At 46.8% G+C, this 20,986-nt stretch overlaps 2 protein-coding genes across 2 annotated transcripts; both read right to left on the bottom strand.

Annotated features, from left to right (window-relative positions):
* Nucleotides 1–5,593: 5,593 nt before the first annotated feature.
* On the bottom strand, nt 5,594–13,535 carry LOC128731993 (U5 small nuclear ribonucleoprotein 200 kDa helicase). The gene is made up of 4 exons (XM_053825152.1): nt 13,491–13,535; nt 12,286–13,405; nt 7,172–12,204; nt 5,594–5,995 (listed from the first exon to the last, which is right to left on the bottom strand). Exons 1-4 carry the CDS (start codon nt 13,533–13,535, stop codon nt 5,753–5,755), a joined length of 6,441 nt encoding a protein of 2,146 aa, XP_053681127.1. The 3' UTR covers nt 5,594–5,752.
* A 420-nt stretch (nt 13,536–13,955) lies between these two features.
* LOC128730515 (zinc finger matrin-type protein CG9776-like) lies at nt 13,956–20,706 on the bottom strand (the record flags this gene model as incomplete). The annotated part of the gene is made up of 7 exons (XM_053823568.1): nt 13,956–16,763; nt 16,838–17,486; nt 17,612–18,008; nt 18,110–18,435; nt 19,753–19,943; nt 20,048–20,578; nt 20,649–20,706. Coding segments are annotated over 7 exons (4,533 nt in total), but the record flags the coding sequence as incomplete, so codon positions are not given.
* Between the last annotated feature and the right edge of the window lie 280 nt (nt 20,707–20,986).

Raw genomic sequence — 20,986 nt, 5'->3', positions numbered from 1 at the left:
TTCCGACCGAGCTCGGAGTCGGAAAGAAAATTGGGAAGGAAAACACCCACGAAACGGACGTGGAATGCACCTGTTTCTTGGCCAACCACACGCACGGTGCCGGAGGAAGGCACGGCGATATTTTTAGCTGAAGTTCACCGGTCATGCAAGATTGCCACGTCACTAAACGCACGCACGGAATTCGGTGCTTCGCGGTTGTTAGAAACTTAGCCAGAAGCCTTCGCGCTCAGGCTCGTCAAGCAAGGATCGTAATCGGACGTACGTAGGATTTCTGTCCAGGCTCTTTCGTCACAGGCACCGCGTTTACTTCACCACACCGACCTCAGCTGCTTGAGGAATGCGTTTCCACCGTCCGGAAGACACCGCGGGGATTCATTCCCGCCGGCGAGAGGCGAGAGTCCGCGGAGGAAAGCGAGTTAGAAAACATAAACGCCGATTCCGGACGCCAGCTTGCAATGGACGATCACTTCCTGCACATATGGGCACATCCGACTCGAGGACTCGAATGCGTTTGCCAGTGTTCCCCCCAACCCGGATCCGCACGCGGCAACACAAACGCACGAACTTTAGCACGGCGACCGAAGGAGCAGCTGCGAATGGGCACAGCTGGGCGCGTTGTTGCTGCACATGATGTTCCGTCCACACGAAGGATGCGCCACGTTCGCTTTGCGTATTGAGCTTGGATTGCGCGAAAAAAAAAATACAGCAAACGTTCACAGTACACACGCAACACGTCCTTGCAGAAGGACCACGAGTGGAACAGAAAACGGCGTGGTTATGACGGTTGGCAGGGCGCAGAAAGCTACGTCCATTAGCTTCGGCCGTTTTTCGAAAAGTACGTGCATCGATGCGCCGAGCGGGCGAATTAAATGCTAGTTTCATTCATGCGCCCGAGAGCACTCGGTTTTCGTTGCGCGCGCGTCGAAGAGCGTTAAGGTTCGTATACACGACTGACATAACTTTGAGCCGAAGATGTTGTGCTTATTTTACTTGTCGATTTCTTCGGCAACTTTTTTACAACGTTTTTAGGGTTATGATTGGTAATATTGGGAGGATTTGAGGTTCTTTGAATTCCGAAACAACGATAAGGTTATTGACGGTAAAAATCTGCTACACTAAAATGCATTGATAAGCAACCTTAATCCAAGCAATTCAATGTGTCCTTTTTTGGATGCTTTACATAACCAGCTATCCTCGTCATTCATTTAGCCATAACACAAGCAGAGAGTTGTACATTTCATTCAAATTTATTTTTTCATATATTGGTAAGAAAAAGCAAGGACTTTAGAAGCTAGTCGTGTATAAATAGCCTAAGTCTCTCTCACCCGAACGGCTCTCTTCGTACTCTTGCATGGGGTGCAAAAGTGCACGTCAGGAAGAGAGAACGAGAGAGAGAGTGTATGTTTTCTCTTGCTCTTTCTAACCGTGCGCGGGTGTCGGCGGGATGTTGATGCACACCAAGCGATGGAATTTCGTGGGAGGATAACGTACAACGTGATTGAAGGATCAGATCAAACGCATACACAAGGATGCTGCTTTGTAGCTTCTGTAGTCGTTCGTGTTTCGACCAAGGCTAAAGGAGCGGTTTAATTTTCAAGGATACGCATGCGTCGAGAGCAACAAAATTAATGGAAAAGCAACCGAGGGTGGCTTATCAAGCGCCGACGGCAAATGCGGCTTATCTGCCCTTTTCGCCCGGGCGACGTTTTCCTCACCGTCAGACGTGGGCTGATCTTGGGAAAATAGCATCAGCCATTATCGGCACACAACTATTGTGGCGGGAGTGCACTCGCGACGTTCATTATCGCGCCCTTTCGCCGCCGTCGCCATGGTCAATCGTTTTGCTCGAGTTCCTGATGCAAGCCCACCAGCTCACGCCGTGACATCGTGCCAGCTGGCTTTGCTAGGGGTGTGCGGATGTTTGCCACCCCCTACGAGAGGGTCGACACGCGCTCACAACAGCTACCGCGTGGGCGTAAAAGCTCGAGGATCTCCGAGGCAGATCCTTAAAAATAACCATCATACCCAAACAAACCGAGCGCGCAAGGTAGAGCAAGGCCAAAACAAACGGTTGTTAAATTAACCTCTCCTACCTGTATTGTACCGCACTTGCAACGAGTGTATTTTCACAAACTCAATTCCGTAAATCATCCTCATCACGGTTTGTTGCCCTTTACCATCGGCTGGGTAGGTGGGTGTGTTCCATCATTAAATATAAATCAGCGCACGTGTTCGAGGAGTCGTGTGAAATTCCTCCAAATATAGCTCGTACTCGGGAAACCGTACCTGCAAGCGTCTATCGTAGCGAGCCACAGAGGTCACGCTTATGTCATACCGGTTGTGTATTGCAGGTGAACCCACGCGTCCTGACAGGGAGCCTGCATAAGTTTACGTGAGCGTGCAGTCCTTCGACTGATAACACACCCAAAGGCGTACGGCACATGGCAGTTCACGTTTCATCCAGCGTGTGCCTTCAGCCGCAAACGGTTGACCAAAACAAAATGGCTCATGCGTGTATTCGCACGTTTACTGCGATGACCCCACGGGGATCAAACCGTAGTCACCATGGTCGAACAGGTACACGATGCTATCAGGATGTTATTGCGCGTGGATGGGTGTATTTATGCAACTGCGATCGCGCAACGCGCAGGGCTGCTTTTCGGCTGTAAAATAACGTAACACCTACCATTATCACAAACTATGATGCATTTAATGCATGTTGGGTGCGGTGAGCACCTTTCATAAAATATCACAAACAAACACACAAAAAAGCACGCACACACGATGCTTGTCGTTACAAATTGCAATCCCGAAGCAAACAAACTAAAATCAACACTTAGCTTAAAATTTACCACGCCGTGGCTGTAAGCTGGCATGCAAAGCCTAAAGCAACTAAGCATTGGCCCATTTACAAACTCCACGGCATGCTTTCTTTTCACACACTGATCGGATGCGTTGGGGTTTGCCCCAAAACGCCCACGATCCGTAACTCTTGAAGATGTGCGCCAGTGCTGGTGTCAAAGAGTCCTTAGTAGTGAGCGATGTATATATTAGTAGTGATAAGCGACAAGGATATGCTAGTTTAAAACCGTCACTCTGCAGTGGCGTTGATCAACTCTGCTGTTCTTTTTTGTTTATAAAAGGTGCACGGTAATTTACATTCTCGTGGATTTGAGATCAATAGATCGGGAGAATAATAGAAACCCAAGTGCCTTTAACGAGCATAAGTCTTCCGAAACAGTGCGAAGCATCGGCCTACTCAAATTGACGTCAATCACCTACATAATGAGACGAACCAGCATGTCCATGACGGTGGTACCGAAATGGGTTGAGACAAACTGGATGAAGCATCGTTGGATTCGTTCGTACCCAATATAGAGTAGGACATTTTTGTGTTGGAGTAGACGAATCTTAAGCACGTTCCCGGCCTTAAACTGTGCTGCAACAGGAGTGCTTACTGAAGCAACGTGTGCAACGAAGGTGTGTGCCAGCAAGGCACTAGTGCACACATACTAAACTAGTGTGTTTCCAGAGGGTCGAGAGCCCAACCCGATTGCAACCGAGTGATCTCTGCGATAGTGTGCCGCGATAGAGACTCCACGAAGTCAGCCAGACAGACAAACGAACGACTGCATGTAGTTCCGAAAATAAACAAATCATGCAGCGAGTGCATGCCTCTCAGGCTCCGGGTTTCATCTTCACCTCTGGGTTGGTTGTTTTGTTTGCATTTTCTCCGTCACGGCACTGTTCCTTCCCGGGGCCCACTTGTGCCCCTCTCAAACTGCCAGCTCAAGTCGACATCTCCGTCCAACGGCTATAGATGTCATCCGGTGTCTGCATGCAACTTAGGTGTTGGGAGCCTGTGTCTCAGTGTGATCTCCTTGGGTGGTGGCAAATACTGGCTCGCAACGAGGCTTTCACTTACATTCGTATTCCGTGCGGGGAACAAGCTATAATTGTTTTAAATTCCGTGCATCCCGGGTACGCACAAACCATGCTCTTGACAATTGCTTCCGAGAGATTGTGTGATGAGTGCATTCCAAAAAAAACTGCTCCATCACGTGGTTTTCTCGCCAGCTTCGGTTTACGGTCAAGAAAATAGAAAAGTGGCATCCATTCCAACGTGCGTCATTAACAAGAGCTTGGGGCGCCTAAGCTCGCATTCGATGGATCCAGAGCTCGGACAAACACTTCAGTCCTCTTGTCTATTTCTCAGAAAAAGAGGAACCCTTTTCCTTTTCACCGATCCACCGATACCTTTTACAGCATGCATCGTTCGGGAGCCCGTACTCATCAATCAATGCAAGTCGGTGTTGCACAAAGATTTATCCGACAAGAAATTTACATGACAAAACATTTGTAAAACTACGTTTACAAACGTGTCTCTACCAAGCAACCTGCATAGGTTGCAGGTTCGTTGGATGGGATTTTCTGGAAACAGTAGTAAACCTTTCATTCCCTGATGTATTTAGATTTCTAGGAATTTGAAATATAATCTCTCTGCCAATAAATCAATGACGACCCGCTCTGTATGTGCTACGAATCAATCAAAAAATGATCATTACCAGCATCTAGCGCTGTACTAGAGCCGCGTCGTGGCAAGATCAGACCGAGATTTCGAAATCAGCCGACACGCGCAACCCTTGATCCGTAACTGGACGGCAATTAGCGATTGGATCTTAGGGCGCTTGCATGCGCCTTGAAGCTGTCAAACATTTCACGGATCTTTTGCCAGGATGTGTGGCTGGCGCCAACTAATAACGAGCTGGAAAACAATTTTACTTCATTTTTATTCACCAAAGCACAAGAGCACAATATTTCTCTCTGTTAAATGGCAGAACGCCGAAGGGCATTTAAAGCATCGCAAGTACGAGATGCAACACGATGCTTTTGGCCATGTACGAGCGTTTGGTTTTTTTTTCTTTCGCAGCACCGCATCCGTAAAACTCTACGGAAGAAACGTGTCGTTTCGACCGGAACCGACATCGGATGAGGAAGCAGAGACCGCGCTGGACACCCTACAGGATTGGCTCCCTGTGGACCCAAAGATGGTAGATTCTGTCGATCCAAACAATGCTCACTACTCCATCGCAACCATTCACGGGTTTCGTTTCGTAATCAATATCAATTGACTGGGTTTGGGTAAGCTTTTCGATGCGGCTTAAATTTCGGCGCACATTTCGTGTGTGGGGCCGTTTTCATTGCTAGATTGTAATCCGATCGATTAGTTGATATTCTGCGCCATCTTCCGTGGTGTTACACCACGTGGAGTACAACCGTTGGTAAATGCACTCGGGCGACTTTTTGCACTTCGTAGAACCTCGCACACGACGACTGAGACGAAATGTTAGATACGTTCGGGGATTGGGTTTCGTGGATTGATGTCTTGACATTTGAATCCGGAGCGGAAAGGTGCAAAGAATACCGGAAGGACATGACCTATGTCTTCTGTACGCGAAGAAGCGAGGGTGCTTCCTAGGTATACGATGGACAAAGTGATATTCACACGACAATGCACTGTTTTCTCAAACAAAAAAAACATACAAATCATGATAGAGTCGTTTAGTTTGTGTTTTATATTGTATTTTTATTACATATGACTCTTCTAATAATTACATGTAAATCCATTGTTCACGCTGTTCTGATTATGACATATAAGTATTTAATTAAAATCTTGTACAATCCCCCCACATCCGGTAGTGAAGAAAGTTGCAATGAAATATGGGCTTCAAAGTGTGGCCTACCAAGAGATTTAATCGGATTCACTTTCGCTCTCCGATTGGAAGTCACCGACGTTGATGGAAAATTTGTACTCCTGGTCACAGCCCAGATACGAATCGCTCATGTAATACAACGTGTACTCGTGGTGACCTGGACTCGGGGCGACAAAGTTAAGCTTTACTTTGGCCTTCTGCTGCAGCGTAAGCCGTTTAATGGAAAGGAGTGAATTGTTCTTTGGATCGCCGATCACAACCCACCAGCCTTCTTCGCGTTTCTGCACAAGAAAGAAAGAGAAAGTAGACAGTTTTAATAATTAAACAAGAAAAATAAAGTTAATTAAAAATTGAATCGAAAATCATTCGCCTAAAAAATATTCAAATTTTGAAATCGCATCAGTAGTTTATCAAGCGAAACTTTTAGTACAAAATAAACATTAAAACGAGCGATCATTGATCGTTTTGAAGTGAATGAACGTCAGCCCAATTTTTTAGGGCATTGTGGTTTCTGTGGCTTTCATTGATTTCATCCTTCTGTCGAATTGATACGCGGGTAATCAGATACCATCGGGCGCTTGGAGCCGATTAATAATGATCGATTATTGGAAAAGGTGCTATTTAATCTTCGTCTGATTTATTGGGCACATGCTCCTCTTTACTATATCGATAATGTCTCGATCCTTCTCACTCCGTTTACGGAACCAATGGAGCACGATTGGTGCGGGATCAATTTACACGTGGCCACCACTAAACACATGCCCAATGAGAGAAATCGACTGATACGACAAGCGCCAAAGGATGCTAATTTTGCTCTTTACTTTCGATAATCGATTGATATCTATGTTGGCTTGTTAGCATGTACAGCGCAACATTATCATGTAACCAAGTTCTTAAAAAAATGTCAACCTTAAAAAAAGCTGACACTGATGATTTTTATTCCATCATCCAAAATTAACTATTGTAGCTAAATATTCAGCAGATTAATGATCTAAAATTGTCGCAGAACAGCAGTGTAGCAGTTCCGGTTGGTGTAATAATCTATAAAATCTTACGAAACATCCACATCAACTAGAGGGACTATCGATCAACAGCTGAAGCGATACTTTTATAGCAATGTGAACTGGCACATCCTGTTTATTGATCACAAAGTCCAGAGAACCATCCTGCCTGATGGCGCCTAATCAAAACAATGCTCCCACACGATGCACCGGTATGCAGTAATGATGAACCATCGTGTAAAGATTAAAATCGTAGGGTGCAAAAGCAGTCTGAAATACGAACAAGCTTTCTTATCAAGCACCGTACAACTTTCGAAAACAGTATAGTCGTGCTTATGTACAGCGACATGTTTGATGTGCTCAAAGCGACATTAACATATTCTTTTTTTCTGTTTTCACCCTCGATATATTCCCGTATGTGCCATATTTAGAGTAAATAAACGATCTATTACTAACCTGCGGGAAGAAGGGCGCAATAACCGGACCCGTGACATCATCCTCACGTTCCAGTGTTACTTCCACGTCGACGGACGATCCCGAATGGATACGGTCTTTGTCTAGAACTGCGAACGTTAGCTCGATGTTGGGATACCTGTTGCAGAATCGTGCCACGTCGGACATCTGCTGATCGGTCATCTGAAGCAAGCGGCTACGATCATCATCATCCAGCTCCATAATGTCGAACACCGTCTCAATGCTCTTCTCTTGACACCGCTTAATGATCTCATTGGTGAAGTGCGGCAGTTGCTTGAGGTAAGAATCTTTGCTCCACATTGCCTGCGTTACCATCTGAGCCAGCTCCATGGCGGCTACCGCGGGTGAAAGCCAGCCGTTCGACGAAAGAACATCGACGCACGCTTGCACTAGGCGAATCGCTTTGCCAAGGATTTGTTCCGTGTCGCCCTGTAGCTCGGCACCGAGTTGCAATCGCGACAGATGGGCCTGGAGCAATAGGTTCGTCTTAATGTGCGGATCGTTGTACTTGGGTGTTGTGCCGTTTGGTCCAGTTAGTTTGTTCGGCAACCGCGATGCTAAGCTGCGTAGGATATTATCCTCATGGTGCCGCACAATCAAATCCTCATACTCAGCGGCGGATGAGATGATCTCGAGCAGACCGCGGATCTTCGTTTTGCTATTAAGTGACAGACTGAACAACTCGATTGTGGTGTAGTTGATGTAGTAGTATGCCGCAATCATGCCCAGATTGAGGGGAAGTGCATCCATCTCGTCCTCAACTCCGATGCATTTCGATTGCTCCAGATCGGAAAGTGTCGATTCGACCAACTCCGACAAATGATCGGAGAGATGACGATGAGTGACACCTTGTAGATTGTAGTAATTTGGATTCTGCGTGAGTCGTCGATACAAGAACGTCCATGTCAGATAATCCACCGCATCCTGCTTGTTCTCGATAGTCTTGGTGACGATTTCTGCATTGAAGTGATCATGCAGCCGGTGGTCAAGATGGCTCTCGACCGGTAGCGGTTCGTTAAGGAATTTTTTGTAGAAATCTTTTTTTGAGCTTTGACACATCAACACCGCTTTAGCATCATCATCCTCCAGGGGTCGATTAGCACGTCCAACCATCTGCAACACGTCAGTAATAGGATAATCGTCATAGGAATGGCTGCGTCCGTTGTAGAATTGCGTATCCATGATGATGACCAGATGGGCACTTATGTTGAGTGCCCAGCAGAGATCTCTCGTGCAAATAGCAATCTGAACTGCGCCAGAATCGAACAACTGCTCCACCATACGTTGATCGGATGCCGTCAAACCTTCGTGCATGTAAGCTACTCCCTGTGACAGCGTTTCTTTGAGTGTTTTGTCAGTCATACGATCGAGGAATGGTTTGATATCGTCCTCCTCAGCATGGAAGAATCGATTCGGTTGCAATTCGGCAGCACAGTATGTCAGCACATCGATCGCCGTAAGACGAGCTAGCTTTCTGGACGTAACGAACACGATGACCGGCTTGTGCGGGCTGTATTTGACGATGGCGTTGTACACTGGCTTCGACATAGCAGCGACACGCGATGCATTGTGTGTTATATTCAGCCCTTGTACATGAAGTTCCAGCGGAATCGGTCGTACCGAGGGATGGAAATTGAATGTAGCATTAGTACTACATCCGAGCCATTGAGCAATATCGCGTGCATCGGCTAACGAGGCAGACAGTGCTATGATACGTATCGGTTGTTCCGTTTGGGATGAAATGTAACGCATTCGTGAACAGGCCACCTCGAGCACAGGGCCATCCTCGCCCCCGATCAGCTGCAGCTCATCCACAATAAATAGCTGCACATTCTGGACATTCTTACGTTGCTTCCAACGACGAGACAGCACATCCCATTTGTCGGCTGTTGTTACGATTATTTGACCCTTGGCGATCAGTTTCAGATCAGTGCCGGTCTCGCCCGTTAGCTTCACCACCTTACATCCTAGGGAGGACTGTCCAAAACGTTGATGCCACTCGTGGAACACCAACTCCGCGAGGGGATCGCGTGCGACCAGATACACCACGCGTCCGATCGGGTTCTGAGAGAGCAGTCTCAGTACAGCAAACTCTGCAATCGTTGTTTTACCTGACCCGGTAGGGGCCCCTACGAACACGTTATCCTCGCTGTTATACACCGCATTGAAGACTTGCGTCTGGATGGGATTGAACTGCGGGAATCGATCCGCATACAGCGCTTCGAATGATGCATCTCGAAGCGCACTAATCGGTAGCGGCTGCAGATCAAGCAGCTCAGTAGGAGGCAAGTTCTTTTCCGGTAAGATCAGATGCCGGAAGGACACGGGTAGCTGTGTCTCGGCCCCGATCCATCTATCAGACACAATCCTCAAGAAGTATTGAGGGGGCAATGGTTCAAAAACAGGCACGAAAAACTTCACCAAATGATCGTCGGCGCAGTATTTGGCTTTCAACAGGAAATATTCGTGGTGTAGAATCACTTCGGAGTCAACATCTTCAACCAGAATCCAGAAAGCCTCCGATTGCCCGTGCACTTTCTCATCCCACTGGAAATCGGGAGTGATGGTTAACTCCACTCGCAATGTCGAACGTGTGATCGGTTGGATGTGCGTTGAAAGCTCTAGCTTGGGAAACTGGTGAATGTAACGATAGATCGTTTTACCCAGCTTCGGCACACGGATCAGCTCGCCAATTTCGTTCGCCTCGAGATCGTACAGGCGTTCCCAGGGGAAATTTTTCTTCTCAATTTTCTTTACGATCTCCTCGGGCATTTTGCGGAACTGACGCAATGGAGACATACTCTGCCACATACGCCGATCGATCATCTTGCACAGTGTGAGACATTTGTCTGCCAGCTGAGCCCAACCGCGGTGAAGGACGATCTCGAAGATAGCCCGAAGAAGTCGTGAGGCGGATTGCGTCACGTACACCATGTCAGCCATTAGAGCAAAGCCTTCGAGCTTCAGCTGTGAGATGTATGCCTGCAGCAATACGTTCACTTTCGCACTTGGTTCCTCCATGCTTTCCTTGATAGGGATGGGTACGCGTTCCATCAGTTTTTGCAGCTCTAGTTTCTCCTCCTCACGCACGGTTATGTTGCGGAACTCGCCCGACAGCGAGAACACTCTGAACAGCTCAATTTCACTCAGTGTAGGTTTTAAAAGTTGGTGATATGTTAGCATCGTTTCGTGCGTACAGTAGTAGTGTGAAGCAATTCGTCCGACCTCGGTTACCTGGAAGTGGCCACTCTTTCGATCATACTTCACCAACCCGCTGCGTTCCAGATGGAGAGCAGCCGTGTGAATTAGATCAGCGCGAAACTGTTCAAGCAGTGGATCCTCCTGCACGGCATCGATTGAAACGCCGTATAGTGTCGGTTGACGCAACATGCGAATGTAGAGATAGGTGTATCCGAGCCACGTGACGGCATCCTTAACGCTCTGTACGGTACCCAACACGATCTCGGCGTTCAGCATGTCCGGTAACTTTGAGATGAGCTGGGATTCTATCGGCAGCTGCTGGTTTAGCAGCGACAAGTAATACTGCAATTCGCTATGGTTCGTAATGAGAATGCCTTCGCCCTTCGTGTCGTACTGTGGACGACCGGCACGACCAAGCATCTGCAGCACGTCGAGCGCTCCCAATTCGACCCATCGGCCCTTCTCTGGGTTGTACACCTGAGTACCCTTGATGATGACGGTATGCGCCGGAAGATTCACACCCCAGGCCAGTGTAGCAGTTGACACAAGCACTTGAATGTGACGATCTGCGAAGAGATCCTCTACCAGCGTACGGTCGACACGTGTCATTCCGGCATGATGGATCGCAAAGCCGTATGGGAGAAGATCTTTCAGCTCTTGATTTTTTACTTGATCCGCCTCGGATCGAAGCACTTCCATGCTTGCAGAACCTTCTCGCAAAAACGATCCTAACGTGTCTTTTTCAAGGCACATGTCCCGAACGGCACGTGCAGTTTTTCCCGTCTCTTTACGCGAATGGACAAACACCAATACTTGATTGCGGCCAGCGTGTTCCATCACCTTTTCGTACACGATATCATTCATGACTTGGAAGCGCTTCAGTGCCTTTTTCTCCGTCACTCCAATGTATTGTTGTTCCAGTGCTACGGGTCGGTAGCTATTATCGAAGTAAAACAAGCCCGTTTCCGGCCGGACGCGCAGGAACGTTGCCACATCCTGGTAATTGGGCAGAGTTGCCGAAAGACCAACTAAACGCACATCTTCCTGCGTGGTTTCAATGTTACGGATCGTACGAGCTACGAGCGCCTCCAACACCGGGCCACGCTCGTCGTGTAGTAGATGAATTTCATCAATAATTACCAATCGCACGAACTGTGTGTATGTCTTTTCACCGCCTTTACGTGTGATAATATCCCATTTTTCAGGAGTACATACGATGACCTGCGTTGCAGCTATCTGTTCACGGCTCAGCTGATGATCACCAGTAAGTTCCGCCACAGTTAGGTTGTACGTTGCTAAACGGCGGCCAAAATTTCCAACCATTTCCTGTACCAGCGATCGCATCGGAGCGATGTAGATGATTTTAAACTCGTCCACGTTGATCGTTCCATCGTCATTGATGTGTTTTCCGATCTCGCGCATCATCGTTAGGAGAGCGACGTTCGTCTTGCCAGCACCTGTCGGTGCGCACAGTAGTAGATTTTCGTCACTCTCCAGCGCACTCTTGTACAGTCGACTCTGAATTCGATTCAGTGTCTTGAAGCCATTGAAAACGGGTTGGACGTACTTGGGTAGCTTTTCGATCGCAATGAGCTCTTCATCGTCGTCGAATGGACGCGGTTTGAGAGCGGGCACATGTACCTCCTCGTAGCCCTTACGCTGTTTACGAAACGAACCGTCCGGCAGCTGACAACGTTTATTGGCCATCAAATGCGACCCTTGGGTGAAAGCAAGCTCGTCCAGCTCAAGCACCGTTCGGTTTCCAATAATTTGTCCACCACCCGTTCCTTTCCGTTCTCCTCCGCCCATGGCGTGTCCATCCAAATCGTCCATGGCGCTGTCATCGATGGCACGGTCTCGGCGTGACCGAAGATTGGATTTTGTATCTGATCCATCACCACCGCCGTTCGCATATTCCCGTCCTTCATGTGTGTCTTGCTTTCCTGTATCAAGCTGGCGTAAAATTTTTGCTAGAGCTGCGTCTGCCTTCATCCGTTCGCGAATTTTTGCTCGATCACTCTCGCTTTGTGATTGCGCCAGCATTGTGCAGTACAAGATCATTTGGCGATTTTTCTTCAACTGTTTGATAAAATCGAAGCAATCGTAGCCCAGCAACAGTACCAATTGATTCTCACACTCTCTATCGTCTCCTGATTCCTTCAGCACGCTCAATACCTCGAGCGCTTTCGCCTGGGACATCATAGAATCGTTGTAATACTTTCGCAAGCACCTCTGTAGCCAATGTGCGTCGATGTCCCGCGGATCGAGTGCTTTTTCTTTTTTGTTCATATCCTCCCCACCTCCAAGGTTTTCAGCGTGCAAAATGCCATCGTCTCGAGCTTCTTCGCCCTCATCCTGTCCATCATCTTCACGAACTTCACCGTACTTATCTTCATCCGATTCTTCCTCGGATTCTTCAAACCGCACGTTTATACCATAAGTTTCGTCAATCGGCTCGTCTCCACCGGGTCCTGCCTGGCCGGCTCCACCGATGGCGGTAGCAGCATCAGATCCGAAATCGGTTATCTTCTTACCGAGATTCACCAACAAGGCGAACCGTTCATCTGCAACGCTCCCTAGCAGACCATCGATTTCACGTTTCTTTTCACGCTCCTTCATGCGGTCATTTTTTAACACGGCCAGAATTTCATCTGCAGCACCACGCAGAATATCACGCGGTTGATCACCGATTGCTTCTTGTATGAAGCTAAGCAACACTTCATACGTTTGACGGGTCTCTTGCGTTTTCGGTCGGTAAACAATGCCGACCATCTCATCGATGCCCTCGGAAAGAAGGGTGGCGCCTTTCATGCTATTAAAATCATATTGCGCTTCATCACGTTTCTGTCGCTTTGCCTTGCGTTCCTCGGTTTTCTCCGGTTTACTACGCTGGGCACGGTCACCCATGCGTGTACCGTCAAGTTTGCCCACCAGAGAAATAACTTCACCAGTCGCTTCATCACGCCGCGGTCGTTCGATGAGGCGAACATCGGCTTGCAGTACGAGATTCGAATTCTACAAGGAAAATGTATGTTTTTATAACTTATGTTCGGTACACGGGCTCCAAGATGCCCGGCATTCGATGCACACCGCAACTTACCGCTTTGTATTCGTATTGAAGCTGTCTTGCTGCTGCGTCAGCCATAGTGTTTCGGTACCACTACGCGTTATTATTCTACGCAAAGTTTATATGATTGATAATATATCAGCTAACTTATCCTATTTTAACACACACTGATTATTGTTATAATAACAACGATGCAAAAAAATGTTCTTATTTTTCTCCTAATACGACGCACCGAGCGCTTTGGCTTTGACGTTCGGTCTTTGACATTTGAATTTATGGTCCGAATGGCAAAAGCATAAAAGTTGCAGCTGTTATACGTAGATGATGGTGCTATAAAAACTTATTTTTCTAAAACTAGTTAGATTTGATTTTTTAGAATTCAAAGATTTTTTGTTTTTTTGAAGATATTAAGATTTTTTTTGCCCGTCATACTTATACCATGCTTCTAATTAAATTAGAAATCGCCCTGTATATAACTGCAATCCTCCATCACCGGTTGCATCTAATGCACTGCAGGCTGCAGTATCCAATTGATCAAGCCATCAGGCCTTGATTAAATAAATGAAATTATAATTTCCGTTTCTTGTTATTTTTATTTTAATTATATTTTTAGAGTGCACAATCTTTTGTATTTACAACGAATGTGCACACGTGATAATTCGTGAAATTGAAATTTTCAACACATGGAGGCTGCACAAAACCAACGAATTTTGTAGTATAGAAAGACACAATATTCATGGGTATCCGAATTAATGAACTGAAAAGATTATGCAAACATACGTTAGGATACTAATCTGGTGGAGAATTCATACCAATCGTAGCAATGCGCCGTTGGGCAGTTATCATAATTTTGTAAAATAACATGGTTATGACAGAAAAATCGGATCTACAAAACCGAAGGTGTTATTCTTTTGATGCCGAATTTTTAGGAATCTTGAGACTGCTCTTCAGTGTCTTCTACTACATATTCATCCATCGCGAGAACTACCATATTATCAAGAGTTGATTGGGACTGAGGCGCGCATTCAAATATTTCATTCGTAGCAACCCCTTCCTCCTCACTGCTAGTTTCATACGAGTCCGCTTGTGCAAAATCTTCATTAGACTGTAGCACCTCTTCTGTATTGTATTCCTCTGTTTCAGTATGCACAAAATCGTCCTGCGAAGGTAAAACCTCTTCTACGGTATACGACGCGACTTGCTCGAAGCCTTCATTAGGCAGTACTATTTCTTCCTCGAATTGTTCGTCCTGTGGCGATTCGACACTCTGATCGGCTTCATTTTCGGAGACAGTTGGTTCTGTCTCAACATGTTGATAAGTTTCCTGATATAAACTTTCATCCGGGTTTTTATGACCTGTTTCTGTCGCCTCTTCGTTACTTGGCACATCGTTTTCTTCATCTGTTTTCGATGCAGTTTCTAACATGGTATTGGGTTCTTTATCGAAATTATTTTCTTCCGATGCCTCTTCTGAATCATTCGGACCTTCGGCGTAAGAATCAGCTAAATTCGTTTGTTCCGTATATGCATTCTCGGATGTGTACTGCTCTGCAGATACGTCGTCCGAAGTAGCCTCATCCGTTAACGCATGATCGTGTGATTCCGATACACTATCTGTCGTTGGATTGGGAATGGCCATCATTTCCGGCGCGTAGCCACCACTTGATGCCATTGCCATAGCATAAGCGGCTGCGTTTGGATCGATTGCTCCAGTCGCCACCATCTGATGGTGGTGCATCATTGCGGCTGCGCCAGAGGTTGCATGCATCGGGCCGAACATCATATTGTCGAGTGGTTGATTCTGCGCTTCGTCTTCCACATAGTGCATCTCGGTTGAAACCACACCGTGACCCATGCCCATCATGCCGTGGACAGCTGCTGCTTCAGCCGCCGCCGCTATGTACGCGGCGGGATGCATCCCGTATTCGAGGGCGTACTGCTGGTTGTACATATCGATCGCTTCAGGAACGATCATGTGTGGTTGATCGTGGTCCATCATCATTGGCACACCCATACCTGACATAAGTGTACCCTGTTCATGCGGAGCCGGTACCATTTCCGGGGGTTTTGCAGCGGCTGCTGCTGCTGCGGCTGCGGCGGCGGCTGCAGCAGCAGCCTCCTTAGCAATGACATCAGCACGCTTGGGTTTATCGCCACCATCGTAAATGATGTCCAGAGCTTCTTGGAAATCTTTTGGAAGTGGACCAATCCCATCTTCTGTGACGACCGCATCAGGGTCCTCCTCGGCGGGGATGAGAGGTAGACCTTCCTCCACGGGAACCTCATGATGAGCTGATGAATCTTCTTCGCACATCTCATCTTCTCCACTTGCAATATCCATTTCTTCGGGTTGAACTGTTCCCTCCATCTGGAGAGTCGTGTATTGATAAGAGTCTGTTTGTTGAGCAATTGCAGCATTGTACTCTTGCTCACTACTATGAGCAAAAAGCAAAGCACCAGTTGTAGCTTCTTCATTAGAATTACTGTTACTGCCCATAACAGCAGAAACGACCGCATCGCCAGCCTCAGCAACATCAACAGCTTGAGCAGCATCGCTATCATCAACGACCGCTGCAGCAGCGGCAGCTGCCGCAGCTGCTTCTTCTTTTTTAGCATTTTCAGCCTGTTGTTTTTTAAACACTGGCATTCGACCAATAAAGGGCAATTTTTTCGGAACCGCGTTCATATTGTTTGATGTTCCTTTGCTAGCCCCTGATGAGCTCCCCGAAGTTGATTTGTTCTTTTTACTTGAAGATCCCCCGTTGGTACCCGAATCTATCCGACTGGATGGTTTAGTATTTGATTTATGTGTTTTCTTGTCAGATTTAGACATTTTTGGCTCTGGGGGGAAATTGACGATCGCTTTTTCAATCGTTCGATGACTACTCCGGCTTGATCGTGATCGACTGCGTGATCGAGAACGAGGCGAACGTGAGCGGGAATACGAACGCCTACGGAACCGCCGCCCGCCGCCACCACTTCCGCTACGGCTTCTACGACCTCTTGATCGGCTACGACGGCGATCACGCCGATCGCGATAGTCACGGTAATCATTACGTCTTCCACGATCGCGATCTCGTCCACCGTAACGATCTGGGCTATCGCGACGGTTCCATCGATCTCTACGTTCTGGACTTCGTCGGTCTCTTTCGCGATCACGATCTCTGTCGCGATCTCGTTCTTTTTCGTTCTCACGTTCGTTGCGTCTTTTCGTGTCCATTTCCGAGGAGTTCGAAGGTAAAGCCGAGCCCGACGAACCTGTACCGGATTTCCTTTCTTGGGCCGGATGAACAACGGTCCATTTACCTATAAACAAAAAAACGATTAAATGTTTGGGAAGCTCCATGGGAAGTTTGAAGTTGAAACTCTCGTATACTCACCTATTTCACCAGTATCGTTTGTCGGTTTAGCTGCAGCTGCAGCAACAGCTGCGACGGCCGCTGCTGCCATTACTTCCCGAGCATTTACTTCTTTTGCATTTAAAATATCACGCATGGCTGCGTGTATGGGATTAGCTGGATTAAAATGATTCACTTCCTTCGTACTTTCTTTACTGCCCTGTTCCGAACCCGACTCAGAATCCGAATCAGACGACTCCGAGCTGCTGCTTGAAGAGGAACTCGATGAGGCGGCGGCCGCTCGTTTCCGTTTCTTTGAACGCTTCTTTTTCTTCTTCTCTCTCCGTTCCTCTTTTCGTAATTTTTTCTTCTTTGCTTTCTTTGCCGCTCCTGAGGACAACGGTTGTAGCTCATTCATTGACGCTGCTGTTTCGTCTTTTGGCGACGGACACTCCGTCAAAGAACTCAATTTGGGGGCGATCTGGAAAGAAGAGTTTTCTAACAATTCTTTTTTGTGCGCATCGGAGGAAGCAAGCCTAAACTCTTCAGCAGTCGGCGGTGGAGGCGGCGCTGGGATTTCTCCATCTCCTAGTACTTCCTGGTTGGCTGATGAAAGGCCGAATTCTTCAAAAGCCTTTTGTCGCTCCGCCATCCAATCGTTTTCGTAGTTCTTATGGTCGTCGATATATTCCTGTTGAGTAGAGAAAATAATTGAATATCTTAAGGCAATCTAACCACAAGAACTTATAAAAACTTTTCACTCCTCGTGAGAACTATCCACGACAACCATTTGCAAGTGTTTGAACCCCAACTTACGCCATATGCATCCGTATGACTCTGTGATTTCAAATGCCACGAAGCACAATGCAAATCCCCCATCCAATAATTGCAGAGCTTACAATACCAAGCCGAAGCTGGTACGAAAAATTCCAGGCCACGAATTGGTGTCCGTTTTGTCGGTGCCTCAGGATTAACCATGGTGTCGTCGGTGTCCAGTTGTGAGCGCCAAGGCGCCACTTTTCGCAGTTGTTCTTCAGTTGCATTATCGTCCATGACAAGTTGGCTTTGGTGCTGTTCTGATTGAAGATGCGTCAAGTAGTCTCTGGCCGTTTTGGGGAATACGTTGCACGAGGAGCACCAATGTAACTCTGGGTCATAATGCACGTAGTTGTAAGGAGAAAGTTTCTTTCTTCCCTCGGAATGATCGGAGAGTCTGCGAAAAAAGAAAAAAAATCGAGCAAATTCGGTTTAATGCATTCATGAGTCCTTCGAGTACTCCAATATTTGTTTGGAATGCCAAATTTAAAAACGTACCGTTTGTCTGATGATTTACGTTTTCCGCGTGCGTGCATGCTCTCCAAAACCTCCTTTTTAAGTCGTTCAGATGAAGGCGAATCGGACCCTTCGTGACCATCCGTACCTACACGATCTGTGTGCGTTCGATGAGCAAGTTCGCTGTCACCTTCTCGAGCACCAACAGCGGACGAGGATGCATCTGTTGGATCCGGAACAGTGACAAGCGGAGGAAGTGATGAACCCATTGGAATTGGTGGTGGTGACGGTGTTCTGTCTTTTGCAATGATGCCATCCAGCATATCGATGACGTTTTCGATCGTTTTGATCTTATCTAATATCTGGGACTAGTTTCACCAACAATCACAATCACCAACCGATTCGACGAATATAAGGAGATGCGAAACAGAAAAGAGAAAAGAAAAACACACAGATTAATACGGGACTAGGCTCGATTTGCCACCATTTGGAAGAGCTCGAAGATGCGTTTAAAACCTTTCTTTAATCCGACTCTTAACGAAAAGCAGAACACGGCGTATTGGTATTGGATGAACGGACGAAACGGGTGACCAGCACTGACCCACCAAATGGTGCTGTGTCTAGGAACGTATAGTTTGTACGATTATTTGGTGCTAGAAAATCGTTTGCATGACCGACGTTGCAGGGTACATCTAGTATCACCTACGGCACGACCGAAGACCCATAAAGGAAAGAAGTGTGCTGCTTCAGATGAGAGGTTTTTATCCTTACGGATAGTCAACTAAGCTGCTAAAACTATTCACCGAAAGAAGTCTTACAAATGATGCGGCAGTCGTGGTCGGAAGCATCATCACAAAGGTGGGACCGTTGGGAAGGATGAGAATGGTGAATGACAACACGTTTCATGTCTCTATGGGGTAGGTTCCCGAACACAGCAGAAGGACGAACATCCTGTTCGAATGATCCACAGGCCAACAGGAGATGTTCAGAAGCTTAAACACTAATTTACAACTGTTGTGCCCCAGGACATTCGGGCAGGAGCAGGCGTATTCTGAAGAGTAGAGGCAGATTACAACGTTTATAAAATTCCAACTAGCCACTAGGTCTTCAAAATGCATCCTACTCTTACAGAGAATGCTTTTACAGAATACATGATTGACAATTTTGTTATCCTACTATAGCATCATCGTGTGCAGATGCATTAGCCGTTCTCGACCTTTTGCTGTCCGCAGCCTAAAGGGAGCATTACGGATGGCGGGCGAGGGCTCATCCCTCTCCGTCTACGTGTGTGATTCATTCCTGTGTGCAGTATGTTCGCTCCTGTTGCAATTTGCAATCACTTTCATCTCTCAATCATCAATAAAAGGCTGTGGGAGAAGTGGAGAAATAGAGAAAACTATCTTCCAGATGTGCGACCCGTGGTCGCGAGTAGGCAAATCTATGGGTTTCATAAAGATTTATCGCTCATGTTTGATAGTGTACGTATTTGACATAGAGAGTGTAAACAGTGTTCAAGCCAGCTAGCTACTAAGAATGATTACGTTAAACATTCTATGTGTTTCGGCTGACTGGATCAAGATTTAAGAAAGTTTCTTAAAGACTACAACGGTCTAAATTCAATATCTAGCGACCGCCGCATAAACAAGAAAAATTGTTCAAATGCGTTGAATAAGGAAAACACCTACCTGTAATTTGTCATTTTCCTTTATAAAATTGTTTGTTGTCGGGGACGGTGGTTCTCGACCGGAACAGAGATCTGATCGTTGCTCTTTGAGCGTTTTTAGCTCACGCTTCAATGCCCCACCACGCTGTTTGTAATCGTCACGTTGTTTTTTTAACGCCGCCCGTTGGTTCAACAGTTCATATGTAATTGCAGCTGAATAATGAATGACGAGGAATGGAACATTGATTGGACAAAGATAAATTACGAACTTCATACTATTTACATAAATAATCGGAAAAGGCTTCACACGCACTTACCTTCACGCTTACGTTTCTCCTCTTCCGATTCCTGAACAACCTGCTGAACAGGTGCTTCTACCCATTCCGTTGCCACTCCTCCCATCATCATGGCTTGCGATGGATCCATCATCGCTCCGGTGCCATATCCCATTTCGTAGCCATACCCACCGTAGGCGCCCATATACACGCCATTATTGACATAGCCTCCATAACAGGACGGATCGTACATACCACCTTGCATCATATATGCTCCACCTCCCGGATCACCGGCACCCATCATGTCCATTGACATCCCACCTGTACCCCTTCCTCCCATTCCTGTAGGCGAGCGACTGCGTCTACCCCTTCGACTATGTCGACGCATAGGTGGCGGTGATCTACGTCTGGGACGGTAAACAGGCGGGCTGCGAGAACGCTTCCGGCTAGACGAGCCTGTTCCGGCATGTCGCCGGCGATAAGTGGGACTGCGAGAATGGCTGCGGCGTTTTTCTGTACGGCTGACGCTACGGCTACGGGAACGGGACTTCCGGTCACTTTTCTTCTTAGAACCTAGCACCGCGTTGTAGGATAAGATAACATCATTAATTGCACCAAATGCTGTCAACCACTTCAAACTTACTTTTTTCTGCTGGCGATTGTCGGCTTTTTTCATCATCCATCTTTACCACGAGGATGAATAGAAAGTATCATACAATATTCTTCTTTTACGTGCACACAATACGTAAACCTCAATGCGGTTTTATTGGATGACTAATTAACATGCAATAGATGTTAAAGCAGTAAAGAAATTGCTTAATTTCACAACAATTTCCCGCAGTGTATTACCAAAGCCGATGGTGTTGCAAATTGTTCTTCGTATTCTTCTTTTTACTCTACGATGTGTATCCTCAAATAAAAACACTCATTTGGGGGTTGAGTCGATGGCGCTCGTTTAAGAATCTTTTTCGTGGTTCACTT

This window comes from Anopheles nili, chromosome 2, assembly GCF_943737925.1.
Source record: "Anopheles nili chromosome 2, idAnoNiliSN_F5_01, whole genome shotgun sequence".
Classification (NCBI taxonomy): Eukaryota; Metazoa; Arthropoda; class Insecta; order Diptera; family Culicidae; genus Anopheles; species Anopheles nili.
Note: the sequence above shows the minus strand (reverse complement) of the source record. Positions and strands in the feature narration are given on the sequence as shown.

Excerpts from the sequence above, each read along its gene's own strand:
- LOC128731993 (XM_053825152.1), bottom strand. The coding sequence starts at position 13,535 with ATGGCTGACGCAGCAGCAAGACAGCTTCAATACGAATACAAAGCG. Across the intron at positions 13,406-13,490 it reads TTCAATACGAATACAAAGCG|AATTCGAATCTCGTACTGCA; the intron begins GTAAGTTGCGGT and ends TTTTCCTTGTAG. Across the intron at positions 12,205-12,285 it reads ATATGCGAACGGCGGTGGTG|ACGCCATGGGCGGAGGAGAA; the intron begins ATGGATCAGATA and ends ATTTGGATGGAC.